The sequence below is a fragment of the Tetrao urogallus genome (genome assembly GCF_951394365.1).
Source record: "Tetrao urogallus genome assembly, chromosome: 2".
Taxonomy (NCBI): domain Eukaryota; kingdom Metazoa; phylum Chordata; class Aves; order Galliformes; family Phasianidae; genus Tetrao; species Tetrao urogallus.
The window spans coordinates 20048439-20076024 of NC_136814.1; the positions used below are offsets into that span (position 1 = coordinate 20048439).

The window sequence follows — 27586 nt, forward strand, 5'->3', positions numbered from 1 at the left end:
CCTACACCCAACTTGCAGATGAGCAAGAGGCCATGTCTGACCTGCCACTGCTTCTTCTTCCTTCCTGTGATAAAATTGTTCTAGACAATGACATTTTCTTGCAAAATTTCTGGGAAAGTATAGGTGTTGGTGAAAGATCTTAAAACTGTTTGCAGCAAAATACATTCTGGCCACCCAGCTTGAACTGTGGATTTCCTCATTGGAAAGGCAGTGGTTACTGCCATGGGCAGATTGCAAAGGAAAGAAGCAGAGCCTGTCCAAAATGCTCTGAGAGCTCATAGACAACTGTAATTCTGAGTAGGTGATGTAAGTATTAAGTTGGTATAAATGTAGTTAGCAAGTTAGTAGATTTTTGGAGCATGTTTCTTGAATAAAACAGAACATCTTGAATTGAAAGGGACAAGGATCATGGAGCCCAACCACTGACTCCACACAGCACTGCCCAAAATGCAAATCTTCTGTTGAGAGTAGTGTCCAAATGCTTCTTGCACTCCAGCAGCTCTGTGCTCACTGCCCTGGGCAACCTGTTCAATGGCCATGGTGCAGAACCTTTCCCTAACCCCATCCTGACCCTTCTTACACTGTGGCACCAAAATCTGCACCCAGTGCTCAACATGAGACCGCACCAGAACAGAGCAGCAATTCATTCACAGGTTTGGGGTTGGTTGGGAGTTTATTATTAGTGAAGGTTGTAGTCCCCCAACTGAGTGGCCCTGGTGGACGCAGGACCCATCTTTGGTGTTGAAAGCAGAGGTGAAAAAGGCATTAAACATCTCTGCTTCATCTGTGTCCCTATTTGTGAGGTGACCATCCTTGTCAGGTAATGCAACATTGTTATCTCTGTTTCTCCTTTTACTGTTAACACTATTTTTAAAAAGCCCTTTTTGATTCCCCGGGTGTACTGACCAGCTTCAACTCTGGGTGAGCTTTGGCCACATTAATTCTCTCTCTAAAAAAGTGAATCTATGTAGACCTTCCATATTGCCCAGCCTTGCTTCCTCATACACTTTCATTTTCTGCTTAAGTGCTAGAAGAAGACCCCTGCTCAGCCAAGACAGCCTTCTGCCCTCCTAGCTTGCTTCTGACATTTGTGGACTTTCCTGCTTAGAAAGGGCACAGCACTGATAGACCCCAACAACTTAAAAAGGGAAGTTTTTCCCAGGGAAAAACTAATTCACTGAGCAATCTGAAGCCTGCCTTCCATATCCAGAGTTTAATTATCAAGGACAAAAGAAAAAAAAAAAAAAAGTATTTGTGGATTGTTCGATATTTTGGATAAGTATGGAATAAATATGTTGAATTCATAGTTTCCCTAGTTTATCACATTGTTTATAAGTCACCTATCTAGCCTCATCTGGCAACTTAATCTGGCCTCTGAGAATGAGAATTAATATTTCCTATGATATGAGAGGCTGTAAGTTTTGGCCTGTTTGATGTACTGAGTCAGTGATCTGTCCCTGGTAACAATAGAACTGTCAACTCAGAAGCAGGGAAGTTCACTAGGGTTGATACAAAATCAGTAGTGCACTCAACTGAAAACAAAAATAAAAACAACAAAAGTAAACACTGAAGGAAAAAAAAAAAAAAAAAGAAAAGCATGTCATCAATATTTTTATAGAATCATAAAATCTTTTGGGTTGGAAGGGACCTTCAATGGTCATCTAGTCTGACTGCCCTGCAATGAACAGGGATATTTTTGTCAAAAAAAGGAGTATGGAGTCAAAGTGGAGAAAACACTCCATGTGATCGATATAACAATTAGGATGACAATTGAAAAGCAGTTAATTGTTACAGATCTTGGGAAAAGAAAGTCACTGAAAACACTGAGAAAATATTTTTAGCTGTTTGTGCTATAATGGAATGATGGAAAATCACATTTTGTACTGTGAATACTACTGGACAAAAGAATGAGCCTAGAAAAGAGAAAGCATGCACATTCATAGAATTCTCCCCAGGGGAAAAAAATAAAAAAAGTGTTGTCAGAGAGCCAGAAAAGGTAAAGGCAGAAGCCAGTGCTCAGTGAAGGGCTCAGTGAGAGAGAGATGAGTGGAATGATTGGGAAAGTAGATGAAAAGGCATCATGTTTTAGTTTTCCTTTCCTGTTCTGACATTAACTTTTTCTGTGGCCTAAGATGCTTAAACTCCAAATACTAGCACATACCTAAATCAGGCCAACACATACCTGCAAGTTTTTTTGATAGTTAACCAAGCAATCTTTGTGTAATTCTCTAGTTCAGCGCATGAACTTATCCTCGACCTGGATTTTTTTCTACTAATTGATCCGGATAGGAAGAATACCCTAAAAGTGGCAATTTCTAGAAAAAAACTAGTTTTAAAATGTGAGATGAATGCATTTGGTTTATATTATCTCATTTTTCATCACAGCCTTTGTCATGAGGATGGTTTCATGTCGTACCATTTTCTGCACTTCTTACAACCTTTGTCACATGAATAAGATATCAGAACGCTAATGACTAATATACAGTATTCTGTGTCTGCTGATACTATACTGTACTACTATGACCTTTGCAACATTATGTATTCTGATTGGCTGTCCATTTCACCTCTTCCCCACAAGTTAATAAGGCTGTAAAAAGGAGAGAACTTGAAATGGCCAGCCAGTCAAATTACAGAATATTGAAAAGGTCAGAGCAGTACGGCACACAGAAAAAAATTACGGAATATATGAGGCATTAAAATTCTTGTGACAATGATTATAACAAGAATGGAAAAGGATACCCATTTATGTTATTTCAATCTAGTGAACCCCAAAGGATGATGGACCCAGGACAGCAGTAATTTACGCACCAACGACCCTCAGGAGCTTTATTCACTCATTTACAGTAGCACTCAAAACCAGAAATGCACCTCTGCTTGGGAGCCTACTTTCAATTGCCCAACAAAACCAGAGTGAACCTTCAAATGCAGATAGTCACCATCGAGAGTGCTGTGTGAAGCTTAGCACTTTTAAGCAATGATTTTTTAATGGAATACATCATTTTGTATCTTTTTAACATAAGAATATTTTATTACTCAACTTTGTTTCAAGTATACATAGTTTTCAAGTAAGTATGTGGATATTTGTTAGTCTTAATTTCTTTAATTGGATAATATTTCCTGAAACATTGGGATACTTTCATCTGTCATTAACTAGGAACAAACTGGTAAAAACACACTTTTTTTTTTTCTCAAATACCAGACTTAGGCCAAAGAAATCCTTCAGAAATACTGGAAAATATCAAGTGCCAGTCCTATGAGCAAGAAGTCTGATAATAGATCAGTGATTCAAAAATTATGGAATGATGTTGAAGTATGAGACAGGTTAAGGAGTATGAGGAAGCCTTTTGTGTTTGTAGATGGTTCAGTGTTTTTCGAGAGGCTATATGGTGGCTCTGAAACTCCCTTTGATCTTAATTCATCTTTTGGAAAAGGTGTTTGGATGCCTAGTTTTTGAAGGACATGCTGAGCCAGGAGTTTATCTTCTGCCACCTTGGTTAGGTTGCCCTTGTTAACTGTAGCTTGTTAACTGGACCACTTTCTTGCTGGGGTGCTCAAGGCAGGAGCTACGAGGCAGAAATTTGCAGGAGCAAGAAGGTATTCTGGTAGAAACTATTTGTGTAAAGTAAAACAATGTCTTTTAGGATGATACCTGTGTTTGAGACTGTTGCTCTTTAGGGCTGAAGTAGAGTTGTTGGTAGGCTAAAGTAGGATCAGTGAGCAGGGTGGAGAGAAGTATATACATGAAAAATGGAAAAAGAGGCATCATCTACTTATACTCTCAAATAGATCCACAGTGGAGCAGTCTAGGCAGGAGTGGCACAGAGCGATATGACAGGGTTATCACTGTATCACTTTCTGTCAGGCTGAACCTATGTGTCTGCATTTTCCAGCCCACTGACAGTAAAGTTTAAGCAGTGAGAAGTGGCAAAGCTGCATATTGCAAGTCATCCCCAGCAAGACCTGCATTTAAAAAATGTTCTAATATTTCACTTGCCAGTAGCAGTAAGTTGCTTGGCTGGCAATGGGGATAAAATACCTTTTGTCCGTGTAAAATTTGATTTGGGAAACTTGGAAGCACTCCTCAGGTTTTTATCAGAAGCAATGAAAAATTGTGAATTGCTGTGTTGTCTTGCTCATTGTAAATCTGCAAGTTCATTTTTGAGCTGAATAAAATGGTTATGTAATTACATACTTCTCCTAATTATTGAGTAATTATATACTTCTTATAATTGCCAAGTAATCACTCTGCTATAACTAGAATTTAATGTTACAACTAATTGTATAATTACTGTATATTAATGTTGTTATCCAGGCAACTCAGAATAGTGCTTTTGATTCTTTTTTGTTACTCTGAACCGTATTTTTTAAAAAGATATATAGTTTGCCGTTGGAAGATTAATGGTGGAACATGAATATCAGAAGTACGTGCTTTTATTTGGGGCTGAGGTTGATGAGAATTAATATATTAACATATTCAAACTTCACTGAAGATAGAAAAGGTTGATTTTTCTTATGAAATGGTACATAAATTGCTGTTAGGGAGACTTTTTTTTTTTACGCTTGAGGTTTGAATCTGCGTTATGAGCCTTAATGTGTACAACTGGAAATTTAAACTTTTCTTTGCATTGTATGTGAAACATTTAAAAAATGCACCTGTTTTCACAGCCAGAAGAGTCTGTATTTCACATCATTGGAACCTTAAGCATGTATGTCAATTAGTCATTTGTTGGCTTTATTGTTGTTAATAAAATAATAGGTGTACGTAACAGTCACATTTTTGGGTGGATGTCACAAACAGTGAGTCACAGATTGGATGGTGATGCATGAGAAGAATGTGGTAAGTGATGGGAGAAAAGTGCTTTATTAGATTGTTCTTACTCCCACATCACATCCAGGGACAGTTTCATAAAGATGCCTTGTGCCTCTTTGATAGACAGCTTAAGAAATGACATCAAGTGAAGCAGATGCATTTTTTCTAGTGCTGGCTGAGTAGACAGTGCATGAATAATCTCAGACAAAATCACTTCTGCAAAATTTGTATCTCTGTATATGGCATATGTAGAAGTTGATTGTTCTTCTTGCATGATAAGGAGCTTTGCCTCCCTTGCTATTTATAAAATAAACTCTCTAAGGCTAACACAAAATTTGTTGAACTCCAAATAAATCCATCAGATTTCATGAAATGATTCTAGATTCACACTACTGTAGTCTGTTTGAGCAGACTGGCAACTCATGTAGAAGATGAGCACTGAGGACATAAACTGCAAGATGGACTTATGAAATGGCTCAACTCATTTCCCTTCTCCAAAAAGTTAGAGTTAGCTTGCCATATGTTAGCAGAAGAATAAGCGAAACACTCTGTGCAGCTCTGTGAATGTTGCAGTAATAGACATGGCATGGACTTCTGCCATAAGTATATCATACAGATTGTTTATAAGGTCTGGACAAATGTACAGATCACTCATATTTGATAGAATGTAATGTGAGAATGACAAAACAATGTACTGCATATACACATTTAAGCAAATGTTATGGAAATATGGAATATTTGAAAAACTGCTTCAGGTTAAATTTCAGTGTTAGCAGTTCACTTGATACTTGTATAGATTAGGTTAATTCAAAAATGGCTTTAAAAAGAATTTGCCTGTTTTCGTTAAATTGTATCTTAGAATTTGTAGAGGGCTCAGACTTTAATATTTAATCTTTTGCCTGTACTAATGCCTTAATTTTAGCTATTTTTAGTAGCTGTGTTCTGCTTAATCTCATTCTGTACCTGTGGTTTCAGAAACTTCTGAGATTCTGCTATTGTTTGTAATGCAAAATTGCCATTGACTTTGACATAAGAGCTCAGCATGGAATGATGGATATTAGTAATTACATTAATTATTTATATAGCATTTTAGTTGTTCAAAATATGGGGCAATCTTTGAATGAGCCCTGTTTTCTCTCTGTTGTGTGAGTGAAATCTTCATTGAGTCAAAAAGTGATTACTTGACAAATAATTATTTTTTATTTTCCAGTCTTGCTTACAAGTTATTCTGAGGAGTTTTATTTTGTTATTTTTATAGGGTCAAATATTTGTATAGCTTAAGTCTGAGATCTTGAAACAGCTGTAGAGGACAGGCAGTGGTGTCCTCTAATGATTTAAACAGACAATCTAAAAACTTAGGTCCTTGTTTTAGATTTGGATTGCTGGATAACATATACTTCTTATTGCAGAAAAGTAATAAAGTTATTCTTATGTATACAATGGAGTTAGCTTGTACTGGCTGCTGAACTCCTAAAATAAGTGCTTTTTTTAATGAATTCAAGAACTTGAACAAGTCTTTTATAGGCACGAGAGCTGGATTTAACATTTTAATGACCCTGACTGGTTTGCATCTACTGTTCTCACACAGCTGCTGAAGAACTCAAGTCATTTCTGAAAACTGGTTTTTGTTTGCAACGTGTAGCACATATACATAGCAGTCAGCTTTGCAGCTGCATGGTTGTTCCATTTGTTTTTCAACTTGTACGAGTACTTAAAAATGTTATCCAAAAGAGGAAAAAATTGAGAATATTTACTTTTCAAGTAAGACATTTTTTATGTTCTTGATATCAATGTCAAATTTTTATTGGAGTAGAAGTTTTGCTTCTTAAAGAACAGCAAATCACATCAGACACAAAACCTAACGTTTGTTCTTCTTCCTCCACATCCTTTCTCTTTCTTAACAGCTAATGCTAATTATTCTGTTGTAAATGGCACTCGAATATTATGCAGCAGCAACGAATCCAATGTCTGGGTACCCATTAAAGGACTGATTCCGTTTTCTAACTACACAGTGCAAGTGAAGGCTTCCAACAGCCAGAGCAGCTTGATGAGTGATGCTATAACCATAGTGATGCCTCCAGGAGGTAAGTATGATAAACTGCTGTTTCTGTGCATGTAACAATTACACAAATACTCTGTTAAACAAAATGTTGTTCATTGTTACAAATGAGGACTGGAAGCTCAGAAGAATGTGTTTGCATTAGTAGATCTCAGTAACAAAATTGTTCTTTCCAGCTTCAAATTTATTGCATAACTCAACTGAAAAAGATAGAAAATGAAAACTGCACAGTTAATATATTAAATATACACAGTTAATATATATAATATATTAACTAAAAAGCGCATCATATGCCTTTTTTTTTTTTTTTTTTTTTTCATAAATAGTGTTAGATTCATGGGGGAATAATCTAATCTAAGAGTGTAAAGAGAGTCACCTGCATTTTGCAATCTGATGTAACCTTAAGAAAGAAAAACAGTCGCGGTGTGCTGGTTCACAATGAACCACACTCTGAACAACTTTGAGCTTATCTTATAAGTATATATTATAATTAAGCAAATACTCTCTAAATTCTCTGCATGTTTGTTTTTTAAGTGAAAGCTTCAATTTGCAGCTGATGCATATTTGTTCCTTTCGTATTTTCTTTTCATGAGCATCTTAATGAACTAGCTTTTATTGAAGAAATACCAGTGGAAACAATGAAGTTAAGATGATTTTGAATCATAAAATGAAACCCTGATTGAGCTTGATCTTGAGAGCTGTGTAGTTGTGGCTGAGTGGAAGTAGTGCAAACAAATAGAGGCAGCCAAACAATAGCAACAACAACAACAGCCCCACAAAATAATGACATTTAAAAAACAACAACAACAACAACAACAACAACAAAAACTACTCTTGGAACAGTTTCCTTGCGAAAGACTGGTTTGTTTGGTGGCAAAAGGAAAGTTTTCTGAGAAGTGAATAAGTAAAATGTAGGGCTTATATGACATTCCTGAGCAAGTTGAAAAGGATTAAGTCCCAGTACATTTTGTATTTTTCAAACCTGTTTATTGAATTAGGCATAATGTATCATAAAAACAGATATGAATTCTACTGATCACTTAAAAATGTGCCTAATCCCAATATTGCTGTTTGATTCTGCATGAAGAAATAGCAGAATCTGGTAGCGAAAAATTCACCAAATGAAAAGGTAAAGGATTTTTAAAGATGGACAAGGATGTGCACAAGTTTATGACAGCCATTAAGATGCACTTCCTTTCATCATTAGATTGTTGTTGATTACAATTAGAAAACTTATAGCTTTGAAATTATCTTTTTTATGACCTTGCGGTAGTTTAAAAGCAATACCTCATTGATTAAATAGGTTTTAGTTCATGCTTCCTTTTTGTTAATGATCTGAAAACATATTATCCTGATTTACACATAAAATCATGCTGAAAAGCATGTGGCATTCACTAGGATATGTGTGTTTAAGTAGAATTAAATTAGCAGTGAGAGTTATTAAAGAAATCTTCCGTACTATTGTCCAGTGGACTGTGATCTGTGGTGAAATGAATAGTAAATGAAGCAATACATATGAGAGAAGGATTCTCACACACTCTGTATCCTCACTGTACATGTAAATACGTGCAGGCACAAATACATACGTATATATATAGGACAATGTATGCCTATTTGACAATGATATTTATTATAAACACTTTGCCATGCAATTGCACAGTATATTATGAGCATATTGGTGATTTTGCATTGGGTTGTATTCCATCACTGGCAAATGCTTTCTAAATCATTAAATGAAATGTGGATCTTACTAAAAACATTTCATTTTTTTACCTTAGTGGCCAAGTTTTCACTGTAGAAGAAGTTGTATTTCATCAAAGAATGAAAGAGTTCTCAATGTATGCAAAAACACAGCCTTCCAATGGGTGTAAAAAAAAAAAAAAAAAAAAAAAAAAAAGTATTCTCTTCTTAAGGGTAATAAAAACACCGTTTCTGAAATTACTTTGATTACTTTGTAAGAAGTACAGGGAGCATTTTGGAAGAGCATTTAAATGGGATAGGGATGGATAGGACAGGAGTATTCATATTGAAGATATTGCAAATCATTATTTTTTTAATTAATATCCAGAGGTGTTTTTTTTTTTTTCCAAAATACATTTATTTTGTTTCATTTTTTATTTAAAATGTAACACACTGAATCTATATAATGCACACCAAGTCTTTAGTGTTACTTGATTGAATATGTCTTAATTTCTCATCAGGTTGATTTGCTGTGCTTATAAGTCGATGTTTAAAAAAAATCCTGGAAAGAAGGAATATATTTCATCTAAGCTCTTGACTAAAATTGCAGTGCAGGTTCAAGAGTTCTTGGAAAGATTAAAAAAATAAAAACTGAATCCAAATGTTAATCCATAAATATGAAACTTTCTTTTGACCCTTACCCCGTAGTGATCTGGAGTTACTAATGGGGTTAGGATTTCAACTCTTAATGGGTCTTGGTGCATTAGTGTTTTGTATGCATGGAATTCAGCATTCAGTTTAATAAGTGGTTGACATTGGTGATGTCCCTTAATTTGCTTAAATCTAATTGGCTCTTTTATCAGTCAAACCTGTATGGATTGGCAATTGATCAGAAAGGGTCAGCCATGACTGTGCATGTACTTAAATGCTGGATCCACCAGTTAAAGTCACTGTTGCATAATAAGAAGCTGAAATCGTGAGAACAAATGATCTTCAGAGTTGGGAGGTAAAAGAAAGCAGAGAAGTTTTTCAGGATGTTCAAGTTCAGAACAAAGGCATTATGGAGTATATAAATTTTAAATACACTGCTTTTTGCCTCAAGACTTAAAGAATTTTTTTTTCCAGATGAACTGAAATCTTGTCTGAAACTGTCTTTGTTACATCAAAGAACTACATAGAAAGCTAAAAGAGATGGGAGAAGCATAAAAGGGCATAGTTTAAAATGATTAGTGACAAATTTCATACCACATAGGTAGAAGTAAATTTTTTTGAGTTTTACATTTTTTCCGGAAAGAATAAATTTGTTCTATTTATCTTGTCCTAAACTGCTTTGGTAGAAGTTGTAAAAGATAATGTACTAGCCAAGGCTCCATATTAATTTGAGGATGCTAGGCAATAAAAGGTCTGGAGAACAAATCACTTTAGAATAATGTAATTAGGTAAATGAAATGATACGGAGGATGTAAAACTGCAAAAATCTTGGAGAAAATGTTTTTGTACAGAATGCTTGGTTATACATCTTTCTCATTAATCAATGTTGTTTTTTGATGCATTGGCAAACAGAGGACCCAGAGAGTTTGGAATTACCTTATAAGTGATAGTAAGCTAACAGAAATGAAAGACACGATTATTATTGGTAAGACCTCGTTAACTCCACTTGTTCCCAGCCACTGCTTAAACAGTGAATTGTCTTTTTAATCTCTGCCATAATTTATGGAGCATGTTGCTGTTTCATATTTTTCGTCCGACTCTTGGTCAGACTCATAAGCATCTGCCCTTTGCTGGTCAAATGCTTGTAGCCAGGATGCTGCATGCCTTTGCCTTACAAGCTCTAACTTCTCAGAAGCAAATCACTTCTATCACTTTTTATCACTTGATGTTTGTTCACCATCTACAGAACATGGCATCCTGCAGGCAAAGGATTACAGCTACTGTTAGTTTAGGTAGCAATGCCTCCGAGACTGGATATTGAACCACATCATAGCATCATTGATCTAATCATGCAAGCAAATAAGAACCACATCGTACACCTTATATTCACATCTGGAAACATTTGCTCATGCAAGTTAATCATTGAAGGCAACATGCCTCCTTGATGAATTAGTAAATAAAGCAAACAGAAGTCCAGAAAGAAAAAAATCAAACTTGTGTACACTGAAATTTTCCTGAGGTAAATTTGTTTTTCCATTCATTCAGGATCACATATATACAGTGATACCAGAAAACCTGTTTTGAAGGAATTTCCTAGGTTTTAGATTCTCATTTCTCTCCTTTACACTATTCTTCCCCCACTACTTCTCCCTGTAGGCATGGAATAATATCCAACAGGATTCTTTTTATTCTTAATTTTCTGTTTCTTTTTAATTTTTCATCCCTTTCATTCTCTTCTGCCACTTCTTATAGAGTAGCAAAAGGAGAATTGAAAAAGGGGGGGGGGGAGGATAGCACAAGGGAAAAAAATGTGAAATCACATTGATAGGAAAGATATTTTTTAAAGTTCAAAATTCTCAAACTCGTGATGTTTCTGTACCTTCAGACAAATATAATTGGTGATTTTTATAAGAAACAAGAAATGTTTTTTTTAAAAAAATTAGTTGTAAAAAACTTTGTGGAGGATGTTTATGGAAATTTCTGAATGAAAAAATTATAGCCATGTCTTTTCTAGAGGTAGTTTAAGGAGAGAGCTGGATGGACTAGGGAGGGGGTAGAGCTGCCCTACATCTTTCATCAGTGACCTAGCTAATTAAAGCATGTCAGTGGCAAGCTGTGTAAATTGTCCGTTCTAGTTCCTCTCATCCAGAAAGATGATTTCATGGGGATATAAGGGTAGGATTGCAGAAGCGCTTGTGTGTAAAACTGGGAGTTGCTCTAATGAAACAGTAATTCTTCTCTAATCTCTGCAGTATTGATCTGATTGTCATTTTCATTAGTTCTACTTTCTTCTTTTATTTCCCTCTCCTTTTCTGTTCAGCACATCCTTCAGCATTATTCTTGTGCTCATTCTTATTTCTAAATGGTTGTTTTTGGTGCTCTAGGGGGCAAGAGAAGTTAGAGGAGCTCTCGTTCCTCAGCTCTCATACCTGAGAGATAATGTCTTCAGGTTCTGACAATGGAGGCACAGAGGTGCCCATTTTTCTGCTGTAATTTTCTAAATTACAGCCAACTGGGGCTCAGCCTAACTTCATGCATCATAAGGAACCACCTCAAGGCTGCTTTAAAGTGTACCCTTACCAAATTCCTATCTCTAAAGCTGCAGACTGGCAGAAGGCAAAGGCATTCAAATGCCTATTCCTTGCTCTTATTGGTTCCTTCCCTTTGCATTGCATCAGCCTTTTTTTTTTTTTTTTTTTGGCTAGGAAGATCCACTGTAGTTTCATGTTCCATACAGCAGGGCTGTTTTTTTCAGGTCTTTGCTTTCTGTTTTCTGGAGTTGCATGAAACAGAGCAAGATGATCAGAATTGCAATTTTAGTTGCCCAGGACATGGATGGTTCTGCTTGGTTGGGGAATGACAGATGAGAAAGGGAGAGCTGCGCAACAGCTTGAAATAGCCCATAGATCATCTATAAGCAGACAATTAACCTCAGTGTGGAGGTCTCAGTCCAGGTCTTTCCAAAACTTTAGCATGAGTTCCAGGCAGTATTTAAGATTTCATGGAAGAAAACTACAGCTTGGTTGTTCTGTAAGCTAGAGAAATACATAGAAAAGGGGAAAGCAGCTTGAGATTTAGCAGCAGATCTCTATTTAAAATGATTCTGCCATCACATAAACCTATTTCAGACCAATTTTAATTACATATAGAAAAGAAAATATTTAGATGAAGCATGCGATTTTTACGTAAGTCTTAAACCTGTTCATGCGTTTTTTTCATTCTGTGTAAATCTCATCTAGATCATTCCCTACTCTAACTAAAGTCAGCATTCTTTATGCAATAAACTAGCCTGTTTCTGCTATGTAAAGAATTTATAATAAAATGATATTTGAATTCCTAGTGAAACATACAGAACGCTTTTGAAAAATGATGCCATTAATTTTGTCTTTTAAACCATTTTCCAGACATATGAAGTCTTAGGAACTGGATCAATTTTTGTGTTACTTTGCTAGTTTGATAAATACTGTTTTTCTGAAGAGTTCACATTAATATATTTATTTCTGACAACTCATTCCCCTATAGATTCCAGAATAAAACAACATTTTCATAAGCTGTCAGCAAAGGCAAGTGTCTGTGGGTTTGTTGTTGTTGTTATTTTAAGCAATATTTTCTGCACTTGCAGCACCTATATTATGAGAGTTATCTTCTGATCATAAAACATTTGATTAAAGTGACATTTTTGAAGCTACTTTGCACAATTGAGAGACATCTCGAAATTCCTGTTTTCGATGAATTCTGCAAAGCTCCGGGAAAGTTCTGCAAGCTTGTTTTACATATTCCTTTACTTTGTTGAGGGGGAAAAAAAAATAAGGATGTATCAAGATATTCCTGATGGTTAATCATAGATATGATCAAATAGCCATACTTTTCCTTCCTTTAGGTAGAAATATATATAGGGATGTTCTTTTTAAAACATCATGTCCATAGAAATGCTTTGCTTATAAAATAACTAATATGTAGGTGGGTTTTTTTTGTTCAGTTTAGAAATAGACCTGAAATTGAATTTAAAAAATTAAACTTCTGATCTGAATTCTTAAATTGCACTTCAAAATTATTTTTTCTGTTATAACATTATGTATTTGCTCTGGTAATGTTTTTCTTTTCACTTCTTTTTCCTCATACATTGCTTCTCATTTCTGAGTACAGTAGGGGAAATAATCTACTCTTCTTCCTTATGGAGAAAAGGGAGGGAAAAGGAAAAATGGATGAGAACAGGTCTCTAGAGTCACCATTCTTCCCCTGGTGTCCCTATAAGCACTTGTATGCTACTTACCATCTTACAACAAAGGCCACCATTGAGATTCCATAGTCCTTAGTCATTTCTGACTTTGCACATTTTTTCCTTACTGTGCTTTTTTTTTTTTATTTTTCTATCTGCATCCATGTGCAGATACACAGAAGTAAATGTGTGTATGAGTGTTCATGGATTTTAGTCTGTTTCCCTTTGGATTTGTATTCAGGTGTGACTTAGGATTCTGACAAGGAAATACTACCCTTTTAGAAAGATTAATTCCAGTTTAGTAAAACAAGAGAGAAAAGAAGTTAATGTGTTTCATATTACAATGGGATATGTCCAGGATTCAAATATATTAATCCTTACTATTTTTATACTGAGATACTTTTGTAATTTTTACAGATGTTTGCTGGTTTAACATTCCAGAAGGCTTATTACTGTTATTCCCATTTTACAGATAAGTTTGCAAATAGAAAGATAGGCCAGGGAAGGTAAAGAGACTTTGTATTCATTCTAGCACTGACAAGTATAATTCATCGAAAGGTCTGGAAGTCTCTCTTCTTCCCAAGCTTAGACTAGGATTGCCTCTTCACAAAAGGTGCTACCAAACTTGAATGTGGCCACCGTGTACACACGAAAAAAAACAATTCACAGGTTGACTGCTTTGTGATTTTCTAAACAGCTCTTATAAAGCATGTAGAAAGAAAAGAAACTGAGATTGAAAAGACATCATGATATAGAGAAAGAACACATCTCGTCCCTCTTTTTTTTCTTTCACCAAAGTGGTGAATCTTCTTACATAGTAAGAACTGTACTTGAGATAGTTATTCCTAAAAAACTGGTAGTGCTGTCCAAAAAACTGAACAAAATGTCCCTGATGATTGTAATCTGGATTAAGTAGCTGTAAATTTTCTGTGATAAAGATAGAGTCGTTTCAATCTGTGCTCAAAAAATGGAAAAAGGAGAGGAAATGTTCCCTACCTCTTAACTTTCTGTCAAAAGTCTGTTTAGTAGAGAATAAGCATTGCCAATGTATTTTCTTTATCTCAATATATGGTGCAATTTGTAGTAAATGCTGTGATGTGGCAAAATACAGACAGTCTGGTTTGCAATTGAATAGGGTTTGATGACTGTTAATCAATTAGACTACCCAATTTTGAACAGCAAAACAGTAGCCAAGGTCTTTTCAGTAAAAGCTATTTGGAAACAGAGCATTCATTGTTTTATATTGACAGCCTTCCACCAATTTCAGCACTAGCTGAAGAATTGAAGCTAAGAGTTAATTAATGTAAATGGTTTATTTGTTACAAATATCTAGAACAGAGCATTAACTGGTGAGCAGCTATTTAATAATTTGGTATGAACATTTCTGTGTGGATGGGTCAGGTATAAAAGGCTGTTAATCCTTTTACCTTATTCATCAGACAAGTAAACTGTGCATTTTGCACAGACTGTGTGAATAAGTTTGTCTGAATTACTTTCCATTCATTTTAAATATGAAATATTTTTCTTCATTGGATAACATATTTCTGTCAATTGAAATGCTCTTTTTAGTGGGGAACCAATCCGTAATGACACTTAGTGATTTTTGCCATCATTTTTGGAACAGAAATGTCACCTTTTGTGTTCTCTTGCACCTATCTCTGTTAGACCACTGTACAGAGAAAAAAAAAAAAGAGATCTGGATTGCTCATCCTAAGTGACTAGCATTCTCATCTCCTATCTTCCAGGGCAGCATATTAATCTCTTGGTTTATAAGGAGGGAAGACAGAATATAGTCAATCTCTCCTATTGAAAGTCTGCTGCTATGCCAAAAAATAAAAATAATAATGCCTTATTTTTGAGGGAGATGGTGGGACAGGCACAATTGTAACATAGGGATGCAGGTACTTCTCTGGCCTAGGTGAGGCATGTGCAGCAAAGGAGGAAGGGGAGAATGTCTTGGCTACTAGGCATTCATGGACCTGGGCATACAGTGTTCATTGGTGGTGATACTCAGCATGAGCATCAGAATGTGATTCTATTGCTAGTTTCTAATACAGTATAATTCATTGATACTGAGGCTGCTGTGCTAGACTGTAACATGAAGTGACAGCCATAGCATTACAGTTGGCAATTTTGAGAAATGATAACAATTCTTGTTTACCCTGTAAATGTGATAGTTTGAATTTGCCAGACTTGGCCTCGTGTGTTACATAAGAAAATAATATACAGCATTTTTGTGCTTCCCTAATTATAGTAGTTTTATTTTCAGAACTAAATTCCTGATTCTGTTCTTTGGCATTGTGCAGAGTAATGCCCTTAGAGTTCTGTATGTTGATTAGTGGCAGGATTTGGTTGTATTAGGAAAAACATTCTATACTGTTAATGATGACAGATACAATTAAATTATTTCTCTGCTATTTTCTTTTATGTTAACACATTTTGCTCATTAATATTGATGGACTTTAGAAGGTTGAGCACATACTGGGAAGGAAGCAAGCCCCTGAATGTTGTATTTTGCTCTTTGTGGAGCTGACAATATAATTTTATGTCTAAATGTAGGGAAAGCTGCTGACAATTTTTATACATTAAATTATAACTGAGAACTAATTCAAGGATCAAAGATGCTCTTTGGGAGAGATCACTTTAGTGGTAGAAAAAATGATTACTTTTTTCCCAGTCTCATATATTTGTACTGTACGTCTTGGAAATACCATTCCCTACAGTTTCTGAATCTTGATGTTTAATTTAACACAAAGGTCTTTGAGCAGCACAATGGGAGGGGGGCTTCTGCTAGTAAAACCTCATAGAAAGAAATTGAAACGTACGTGTTTTTTCTCATTTATCAAAGAAGTGCAAAAATCTAAACTGACATTTTATATCAAATGAATTATGAACTGTGTACTTTGTACCTAAGGGAACAACAACTAAATTAGACTTCTGTTAAAGAGAGAGAGAGAGGAAAAAATAGGCTTTTAATAAAATATACAGTCATATTTGGTATTTTGTCTGAACCTGACAAATTCTGTGCTTTGCGAGAGGAAACTAGAATGTAGGCCACTTCAAAGGCTATATGCTTTGAATGCCTTGCAGTGAATTGAGAATCAGGGTAAGATAGCATTCAAGTCAGAATTTCTACTTAATAAGTATTGTTGGTTTGATATGTTTGTTTTCAGCCTTGTCTGAATCAAGTCAACTGGCAAAGATAGCATGCTTTCTAATAGCTTGAAGACCAAAGCAAACAGTAAATGACTTTTTTTATTATTCTTCCATTTGTGAGAATGTTTGTTACCGAAAAAGATTTACAGGGAGCCAAATTTTAGAAGACACTTGATTGAAGTGTGAGAGGTAAATTTCCAAAGAGTAAAGTCTGATGTATTTTAAGGGCATGACTTGAGACATTGTCTTTGAGCAACTTTTCCTTTCACCAAAGAAAGGACTTCCCTTAAGTTATAGTTTATGAGATTTTGTACGCTTGCAATTTCTGTATTTCCTTCATGAATTTCAGTGGGAATATATTTATTTCAGTTCATTGACATAGAAGACACTTTGATATTGTTGTGATAAGCACCTACACCTTAGGGAAAACTGGAAATGAGAAGCTAAAATTCCATGGTTTCTTTGACAGCATATTCCCTAGTGCGCTCCCATGGTGCTTTTTGGTATATGAACAAAATATCCAAGAACTCTCATTGCTTTTCTCATATGTCATATACATATATTTCATAAAGATATGTTTCAGAAGATTAAGAAAGTTATAACGTATAAAAGCTTTCAGAAAATCTGCAAACTCCTTGCAGAAAGCAAAAGTGTATGAACAGTGATGGTGAGAATATCATACTATGAGCATATAATAAAATTTGAAGCACAGCAAGACCAGCTATACTTGTAGCTTTACTACCTTTTTATATCAGTACAACCAAGAGGCTTGAAACAAAACCAAAGCTGTAATGTGATGTATTAATGATGGAACAACTTCAGCTGAGATATCCAAATATATTCATACCCAAAGAAGCAGTATTTTTGTCTTTAGGTAACCTAAGCAAAGTTGACACTCCCAATTGTGATTAAAAAAAAAAAATCCAACCCTTTAAATTCTTTAAGCCACTATAAAGAATGGTTTATTACTGGTATAGACAATGGCGTTACAGATATTTCTAGGGAAAAGTAAATGGATAGTTTTTCCTCATTTGTAACTAGATTTTATTTTTATTATTCAACAGTACTTTTTAAACAAAGACCTTTGTTCTTTCTATTTACGAATCATAGTACTTTACAGTATTTGGTTCAAAATAACATTCAGATAAACATGTAAATGCCACTGGAGATATGGCATTGTAAATGCCTATTTTTCTGTATCGGAAAGGGGAGGAGAAGAGGCGACAGCTAGAGTGGGAGCAGCGTTTTGAGATAGCCACAGCGGAAACCCGGTTCCCTCCAGACATTCTGTAGATTCAGTCTGCTCCACTATCCAAGGAGATGAGAGGGATGAGGACAATAGGAACTACAACCGTTGGACCAAATAAACAGTTCCTTCTTTCTCAACATTTGCCTCTGAATTTCCTTATAAAAATCACAACTGCTGTGGTTTTCTTTGTTTATGATTATCACGTACGATGTAAAAGAAGTTGATTAGAGCTGTGAAAAAAAGTCCAGCTTTGTGTTGCCTGGATAGTTTTCCAGGAACTTTGTTGAAACTTCTTTTCCTGTTCTTAAATGAAGAAAGGATTTGAGGGAATAATGTCAATTGCAGCTTCAGATGTTTCATGTCCAAAAGGTAGTCCAGTGGCCTGGATCTCACTGATACACAGGATGTTCAGGATATAATGAAACTGTGCTACCCACTGTGCATAGTGACTCACTGAAACCAGCTAATCAGTCATCTTGTCAGATCCATTTTCTATTTATGGACACTCTCAAGCTGGGATTCCATCATAAATGGCAGTATCATCATATGCATTGCACAGAAATTTATGGATTAAAAATAAATCTTATTGAGGATCCAATTTATTTGCAAACCTGTATTGTTCTCCTGTCTACACTTAGGAATATATACATTCATGCTTTGTTGAAGTACACATCAATGGCAGGGTAGATAATTCTGTGAGTGGTAGCCAAGGGCCCATTCATACTGCAGCAGTCTGCACACTGCCAGCATTTGAACCAGAGTTCTTATTTGATTTAAATATTTGTATCTTTTCCGTTATCTCACTTTCTTTTTCAGTTAGGTAGCCCTATTTTCTTAGTTTCTCTCTACATATTCAGTGGAGATAAGGCAATAATCATTTGCAAAAGGCACACCCACTTGTCTTTGTGAAGTGCTGCTTTCTGGTTTTGAATATCCTATGCCACCCTTTTGGTTTCAGTCATAGAATAAAATATATAGAATATCAGAAATTCATTTTCAGCAGGCCTCAACTGAACACTTCAGAGATGTCCATGCCCTTTTCCTTTGTTCCTTCTTCATCTTCTCTGATTTTAAAGAACCTTATTGAATTATTAAGCTGAAAAAGTGTTAATTATGAAATCATCTTGTTTATTTTCTTTCCATGTCTCATTTCTGGTTAGGATGTTCATTTAATCCAATATGGATTTTCTGATTTAAAATCTTTCTGCAGCAGCTTGATCCTGTTACTCTATGTTCTTTTTACCTAGAGCACTGATTCTCTGTCTTTGTAAAGTTTTTTGGGACATTGGAGATTACCATCTGTATCTATTACCTCTCTCTCTTCTACTCTTTAAGCCACATAGGTTTAAACTTTCTCCCCTGGAACTTTTCCAAGCAATAATGACCTCATTTGCTTTTTTTGTTCTTTGTTTCTCCATGGACTTGTGTATTTCTAAAGCTACCAAACTTTCTTAGGAAGGTTGATCCAGACCTCCATTTTCTGCATCCCAAGACTGGGATCTCCTTGCAATCAGCCATTGATTAACTAAGAGCTTAGGTCTTTCATCTGTTGTCTCAGAGCCCATCTGGTGCTCCTTGCCATCACAGAAAATGACTATTCTGCCTTCTTATCATCTCTACCATAAAGATTTTGAAGCCTTTCAGGACTTCAAGTGGACTATTCATTTCCGACGTGTTTCTTTGGTGTAAGAAGCTAACTCACCAACTCACGTATTTTTCACCTCACCACAGCAGGAGTAGCCATGCTCAAAATCATATTGTAGCTACCGTATTTCTAGTTTTCATCATCTTCTAGAAAGATTGGCCCTTACAGTTTGGCTCCTGAAACCTCAGAAATATATTTGTTCCAGGAATGTGAATTTTTATGTCACAGTGTATGCTCCTTCTCTGGCTCCTGTGTCAAATTGGAGGGATAAACATACAGTGCTGTATATTGGGAATAATTATATTCCTCTGTCATTTTTCAGTTCTGTATAAAAAAATAAGTCATAATCAGACATGAGCATCAAAGGTCAGGTTCCTTGATTAGTGCCTTCTATCTGATACATATGCTAGGTTTTTATCCCTGATTCCTGAAATGCATTTCAAATGGCTATTGATGGAAAGGTTGAAATCTTCCTGAATAATTATCTATGGTTATTGCTCTGGTGGGGACATCATCTTAGCTACAGAAATTGTAGCTACCTAAGAACTGATTCATTTCAAATATGATAGAAAGTACAAAAAGCTTGCCTACAGATCTTTGAAGTTATACCATCAACATTAAGAAGGAAACTTAACAGGCTCCTTGACAACACTCTGTGAAGCTATTACCAGTGCCAGTGTTTCCATCAACGTGAAAGATACTGCAACTGCCTTTGGCCAGAGCTCTCTGCCCTCTGATGTCTGTTGTAAGGGAAGCTGCAAAACTCTGAGGACAATATCATAAGTTCTCACCTGCTTCCTCTCCAAAAAGAAGAACAAATAAAGAAATCCTGAAATTCACTTCTGAAGCTGCTTCATTGGAAGCTGAAGGTATTACATGAAGATGAACATAATCTTGTTCCTTCTCCTCGTTTCACATGTATTCCTTCACATAAGTGAAGATCAGTGCTCACTCAAAGAGATATTTCATTTTGCAGGAAACTTAAGTCACATGTGACCCACAAGAGCTTTTTTGTTTAATTGTGATTTCTGTCTGATTTTGTAAAAAACAATTCTAACGTTTTTCCTCGCAGTCTTCACAATCTTTTTTTTTTTTTTTTTTTTTTTTTGTGGTATGACAATTACTGGCTGGTCATTCTTTTAACTACTCTGATGAATAAATTGTTTCACTATTCAGTTATAAATTCTATCCAATGTCTTTATTACAGATATTATAATCATTAATCACTCAGTTAATCGCTTCTTGGCATTCTTTTGTATCTTTGAAAGTTTAGCAGATTTCTTACTGAGTAGCCTGGGTAAACTTTCTAGAGAAGAAAGACAGATTACCTCTAAAATAAATGTAAAGAAGACAAGTCTAAAAGACATTTTTATGCTATTGACTTCAGTAAAAGATAGCACTTAGGAAAGGTATCACTTAGACCCATTTTTACTTGAGGCTCATGTCTTGATTGCAAATGTTGATGAGAAAAAATTTCATTAAAAGGAGGGTGAGTGCTGATTTTGTTTTCCTTTAAAACAGTGTTAATGAGGAATAGGTGGCCTGCTCTTGGATTTTATAAGAGAATTGTATTAAAGTTCAGGTTTGCAGGCCAAGAAGTAATGCCTGAGTTGGTTTTCTGGGTGTCACTAAAATTGTATTTTGCAGCTTTGCTACCAGATTTGCAAGTGAAAGAAAATTTGCAGTTAAAGCTCACATGATTAATGCAGATCAAGACATTTAAAATGTTAGAACCTACTATTTTTATTTTTCTGAATGTTATTAAACCTAATAAGTAATATTAATGCTGAAAGCTAGCAAATCTATAAAGCAACTCCTTTTCCATTGAAATTACTACTGTAGCAGATCAATAACACAGGATAGATCATGAAGAAAGATCAAGATGTTTTTATACCCTGTTTATATTGTACTTCTGAAAATAAAATTTCAGGAACATTAAGTGCGAACAGGTTTTGATTTACTGGCACTATGGAAATTAAGCCATAGCTTTGTGTCTCTTATCTTGCTTTTTCACAAGACAAAGCTTTCTTTACTTTCTGAGCCCCAGAGTGGGACAAGCATGAAGATCACCACAGGTCTTCCACGTTGTGTATTCCAAAATACATTGACATACGTTAAATGGGGTTGTGCAACAAGGTTAAAATAGGACCATGTTGTCCCTGGTAGATGTGTTACTAGAGAGAATAGTATCTGTAACTGAAAACATAAATCTGTGAAATTATAAGATTAAAAAGAGTATCCAAGAATAATCTGTATCTTGATCAGGTGTAAAACAGTGTGGAGGACAATGTGCATTAAGTGAAAAGTCAAAACTATTTTGTGTATTTTCTATGCACTGAGTAGGAAAGATGACTGGGAAAAGAGGGTTAAAAGACAAACCGGTGAAGATGTGAAGCAGGAAAGAAAAAAAAGCAATCTTGCTAGCAGATAAAGGTTTATAACTAGCATGCCCTTCTAGTGATGACACAGTGCCCAACATCATGGCTTGTCTTTCTGTTAAATGAAACAAAAACACTTGCCCATGATCAGAATTCTGGTGAACACAATGTCTGGAATTATTTGAACTGCACAAACAACTAGATAACAGGCATACGTGGAAAATCAGGAGAAACAAATGTCAAATTGCAGAACAGATTGCCATAAAAAGTGTTGTAATGAGATGATCTCAGTATGGGCACCTAAAATAGAAAATGAATCAGGAGTATCTAAGAACCAATGTAATGAGATAAAGAAATGGGTTTTGTGAATTGAACCTGGAAAAGAGTGAGTAGCCATGACTGAGCAAGACATTCATCTAAGCACAGTCTGACTGCACCTGTTCCTTTTGTGTTATGGTACAAACTGCAGTGTCTACTTTAATTCCCCTGTAGTTAAATATCTGCAATTATCATTTGTATACATGTGTGTGAAAGATAATTAGCTAAGATTTGCTAAATATTTCATACAAATAGCTGTAGGGAACTGTAGAATTACACTTGCATACTTCCAAACAATTATATCTGCCTATTTGAAGATATTATGGATATCCAGTATTTGTCTGATAACTCTTAAATGTGGCGTCACTTCACCAAAGTTGCACTGAGTTTACATCAAGTTGATAGGTACCAAAACCAACTCTTCTGATTTTTCTTCATCTTATTAAAGAATAATTGTACAGACATTTTTTTAATTAGATAGTTTTTTGTCCAAATACTTCACTTCAGTCATTCCTAAAGTCTGTTCAGATAATTTAAATTTCAAGTATGTTATGATAAGCATTATGAATATTTCTCCGAAAATTAGGCAACTGTTTAATACAATGCTTGTTGCCCTCACATAAATAATTACTTATGAAGCCTCTGACTACTGCACATGCTACTTAAGATTATGAAATTGAAGCAAAATTTAGAACAGTTTTCAAAGATCACTTAGCAGGGAAGTAAGGATCTGATCTCCCTTGACTCATCTGTGTGTACCTAAGTGTCTAGAATACAATATATTATTGCCAGATTGTAGCATTCCATTCTTTAATATTTTGTGGAGTTATTAATTAATATTCTGATTACAATTGACATCTGATTAAATATTTTATTCTGCCTTTGTAATTTCTTCAGACAAAGTGTGACTTTCTGCCCTGCTAAGTGAGGATTTACTATGCAAGTTGTTGATTCGGTAGGTTGCAATTGGAGTGGTTGCCTCCTGAGGGCAATATTAAAGCTTGGAGGGGAGCTTTTTGAGCAACATTGCATCTTAAAGGCAATATATCAAGCTGTTAGATACATGGATCTTCTGTTGAGAAATTTTCAGTAGAATTATTGCTGGTTGCCACTTATTACTTGGGTAGTAAGGAGTCTCTTGGTATTATGGATTGAGCAAAAAGGGTTAAATTGGGGACACATTACACTGAAGTCCTTGATGATGAGGAGTGTTTGAAACAGTGAACAAATGTTCTGCATGCAATTAGCCAGTTTTGGATGTAAGTGCTCCATAGTTAATGATCAAAATGTAATTATTTTTACAGAGCACCTTTTTTCATTATGACTCAGCAGAGGCTCCAAAATTGCATAGTCCTACCAATTCCTTTTTGGAAGAACGTAGTAAGGACATTCTCTTCAAGCTACAGGAATCTTTTTGGATGGAATACATTTGTAGAATATTCTAATGTGTTTGTTTGAAAGTCGTGATGTAGAGTTGTTCTACAGGTTAGTTGACTTTCAGAGAAGAGATTTGTCCGAATTTTCTACTCTTCCCTATGTTGGGCTTTTGTTGGTAGAAGAGATTTGAACATTTAGCTGAGATTACCTTTGCCATTAAAATAACATCTGCACTGTGAGTTGTTATTGACAATTAGACAGCTACATCTTTGTTTTTTGATGAGCATTCCTGTATCACTGTAATAACCATCACTATACATACATAAAGATTAATCAGAGCTTTTACTTTGTGCATCTCAGGGAGCTTTACAAAGAAGGATAAGTATTATTATCTGTATTTAACAGATTGAGAGAGAGGGACAAAGGTGAAGTGATGTGTCCTGACAGAGCTAGAAATTTAACGCTTTTGCTTCCTCACTGAGTTGCTCACACTGCCTCCTCAATAACAGTGTGAACTTTGGCTTCCTGGTGAATTTATAACTCAGCTAATTAAATTCATTGTTAGGTGTAGCTTCTCTGCTATATAGAGAACTTCTGTGTGCACTTAAACAATTGGTGTGTTTGAACCTGCAGACAGTTTTTAATGAGACAGTACCCGGCTTTGAAGGGACACTGAGGCTTTCTTTTTAGTGTCAGCTTATGAAAACACTTTAATATCCTCTAATATAAGTTTCTGTAATAATTGTGCTGTCTTTCTCGTTCTGGATGAGCTTGCCTATTAACAACTTCATGAAACACTCTATGATAGGGAAAATCTTGTATTTTTTACAACAGAGAGAGATGAAGATGGCTCTGAAATTTTGAAATACTTGATAGTAAGACTACCTCATCTCCCATCTTATCCACGTCTTCTCTATGAGATAATGTTGTTTGTTTGAAAACCTTGCTGTATTTTATATCCATGAACTTAAAAATCCTGTATTGTCCATCTCAAGTCCAACACTGTTTATGTTGTTGCATGTTAAGTGAGATAAATGTATGTTCTCTGTTTTATTCTGAGAGTGTAATTAATTCACACACAGAGGCATTTTGTTTGCAAATATTTGATTTTGAAGACTCACCTGTTAAGTCAGCCATATTTTTGCCCTCTGATCTGAGGTACTCTCAGGCTTGATTGGCCCTGAAGATGATGGCAAAGGATTTGCAGGCCATGGATTACATGGATCTCAGATATCTCCTGGATTTGGTAACCGGGAAGATTTCAGATTTTCTTGGGATTCACCTGAGCCTCATTGCCTAGGTCTAGATAAAAACAGCAGAAAGAAGGGTCCAAGGGCAGCCAGGTTGGCTAAACTCCTGAATTTTTATGTTGCCCTTTTCAGAGTAACAGAGTGAAGGGAAAGGGAGTTAGGGAAACTGGAGATCTTTGTCCGCTTCATCATTGGGAAGGGTGTTGCAGGGCTATATGCCAATTCTCAGTAGTAGAATACTTGGAAAAAACTCTGGTGTGCCAGCAGAGAGCTTTTATTTTTATTTTTTTTAAAAAAAAAAAAGGAAAATTCTTTTAAATTCTTCTGAGTATGAAGATGGTCTAGGGGCACTGGGCTTGTTCAGCCTGGAAAAGAGAAGGCTGCAGGAAGAGCTCATTGCAGAACTTCCAGTATTTAAAAGGAGTTTATAAACATGAGGGAAATCAACTTTTTACATGGATAGTTGCTGATAGGACAAGGAAGAATGGTTTTAAACTAAAGGAATGTAGACTTAAATTAGATGTCAGAGAGAAGTTTTATGGAGAGAGTGGTGAGGTGCTGATACAGGTTTCCGAAAGAAGTTGTGGATGCCCTTTCCCTGGAGGTGTTTAAGGCCAGGTTGTATGAGGGCCCTGGGCACTCTAATCTAGTACTTTATCCAGTGCCTGGCATTCTCTGCCTGTGACAGGGAGGTTGGAACCTTGAGGTCCCTTCCAATCCAAGCCATTCTATGAACTTAAGGGAAAGGGAATGAGTCTCCAGATTGCTGCAATCCATGTCTTGTACACTTCTATAAAATATAATTTGGAACTGGATGTGAAGAATTTTGGAGTTCCAATCATAAGCATGAGTAATCAGCATGAAATGCATCACACATATTTTTGGGTGCCTGTGTCAGTATAAACAGAAAATGTGGTGTGTGACTGGTTATTTTTTTTATCAGTGTAGATGCCATCCTTCCATCTGTTCCAGGGAGCATAGAACTGGGACAGCGTTTCACAAAGTCTGTTACTTCCCCTTTTAGTAACCACCTCAAAAATGAAGATCATAAAACTTACTGTAAAATACTGTTCATTATCTTACAACTTATGCCTTGAGGCTTATAACTGCACCTTGAGTTACAGATCTGCGAGACTGTTTTTTCAATAGAAAGAAAGAAGAAAATAACAGCAACAGAAATACTTGTTGAAAGGGCCAAAGAAAGAAGCAAATAGTAACTACTGGACCATGAAAAACAAAACCATTATACAAGAGATTAAATGACAAAGGCAATAACTTTCTAGTGTTTTAATTCTCTGGAAAAGAGCTACAGACGTGCATTGTATATAAGAGTTCCAGATATGTTTATGTACAGAAAATTTCTCCAACAGATTGTTTTCTTTTTAAAGAAAAACAGACAAAGCCACAAAGTCCAAGTTGGCATAGTTCTTTTTACTGCATACAGTGAAATTTGCAGCAGTTAAAGGTCATTTGTGGCATCATTAGTGACAGATTTTGATCTGCAGTTCCTGGACTTCATAAAAACTAATTTCCTTAACAAAATGGTGAGCTAGAGACTGAGACTTGAGCGAATCTATTTTGATTTCTACCTGAACACCTTTATTTTTTGTTAAAATTTCATTTGCTTTCTTTTAAAATTATTATAAATTTAAGGGCGAGAAAGTATCACAGTGATAAAAGATCTGATTGATATTAGTCTTGCTCAGTAATATTTCTGTGAGAATATCTCTAGCTTCTAGGTGTGGCAGAACTGGGCACAAGGAGAAGCAGATATTAAATGGACAGGTGGTAGAGAATATGTTGCCTCTGAACTCCTTTTGGTGTAAGGAAATTTGCTTTTAGCAAAATGATTTTAAGTGCTTTGGAAAAAAGAAAATAAAATCTTAGTTCAGTAGTGAAAATGTTAAACTAAATGGACCGTGTTAACATTGCTGTTGATCCTGAGGAACAGTTTTTCCAGTATATGGAGCGTTTTGTTTCTACCCGGCATATGTTGTCCATGGTTTTCTCTGCTCTAATTCATCCATGCTTTTCGACAGCTCCAGATGGTGTGATGCCTCCGAGGCTTTCATCTGCCACTCCGACCGGTCTTCAGGTTGTCTGGTCTACACCAGTTCGCAACAACGCCCCAGGCGCACCCAGCTACCGACTCCAGATGCGGCAGAGGCATTCTGCTGGTGACATTCTAGAGTACGCAGACCATTGCAAGGCCACCATCAACTGTTGAGCAAGAAAAGTCCTGTTATTTTAAATATGGCTCACCCTTAGGGTGGCTGGTTTTATTTTCAAGAGATGTAATGTTTTAGTCATTCCTTTCAGCACTAGGATGTTTAAAGCTGTAGCTCATGCTACTTTTCTTTGCAGGTTGCTTTCCAGCCCGACTGCTTCCTTAGAACACAGCATCAGAGATCTTCAGCCATATACTGAGTATGAGGTGAGAGTGGTTGCCTCTAATGGTTATGGCCATGCTTATAGCAACTGGACTTCAATGACTACAGCAGAGGACAGTAAGCAATCTACTCTTATTTAATTCCATTTAGCACAAAATAGATCAAAACAGATCAGCTGCCTTTGTACACATTTGGATATCTAGCCTTCTCAGTTAAATGTTAGTAATGTATTTCCTGTCTGAATGTGCATTTACAATAATAACTCCTAAGGGCTCAATATCTGTTTTCTTAGGTTTTCATAAAATATGAATATTTAAATACGTATCTGGGGAAGTAGTGCTTTATGTTTTTTATATAACATCTTTCCATGCATGTGTGTTCATATATGGCTAGTTGAAGTTACA

General features: G+C 35.7%; 1 protein-coding gene across 1 annotated transcript in view; it reads left to right on the forward strand.

Annotated features, from left to right (window-relative positions):
• USH2A (usherin) overlaps positions 1–27586 on the forward strand; it is a gene marked incomplete at both ends in the record, with an annotated part of 372871 nt that overhangs the window by 210728 nt on the left and 134557 nt on the right. The window contains 3 exons of the mRNA XM_079550589.1: positions 6715–6894; positions 26832–26982; positions 27157–27299. Coding sequence (XP_079406715.1) covers positions 6715–6894; positions 26832–26982; positions 27157–27299 — 474 coding nt within the window. The remainder of the gene's footprint in view (positions 1–6714; positions 6895–26831; positions 26983–27156; positions 27300–27586) is intronic.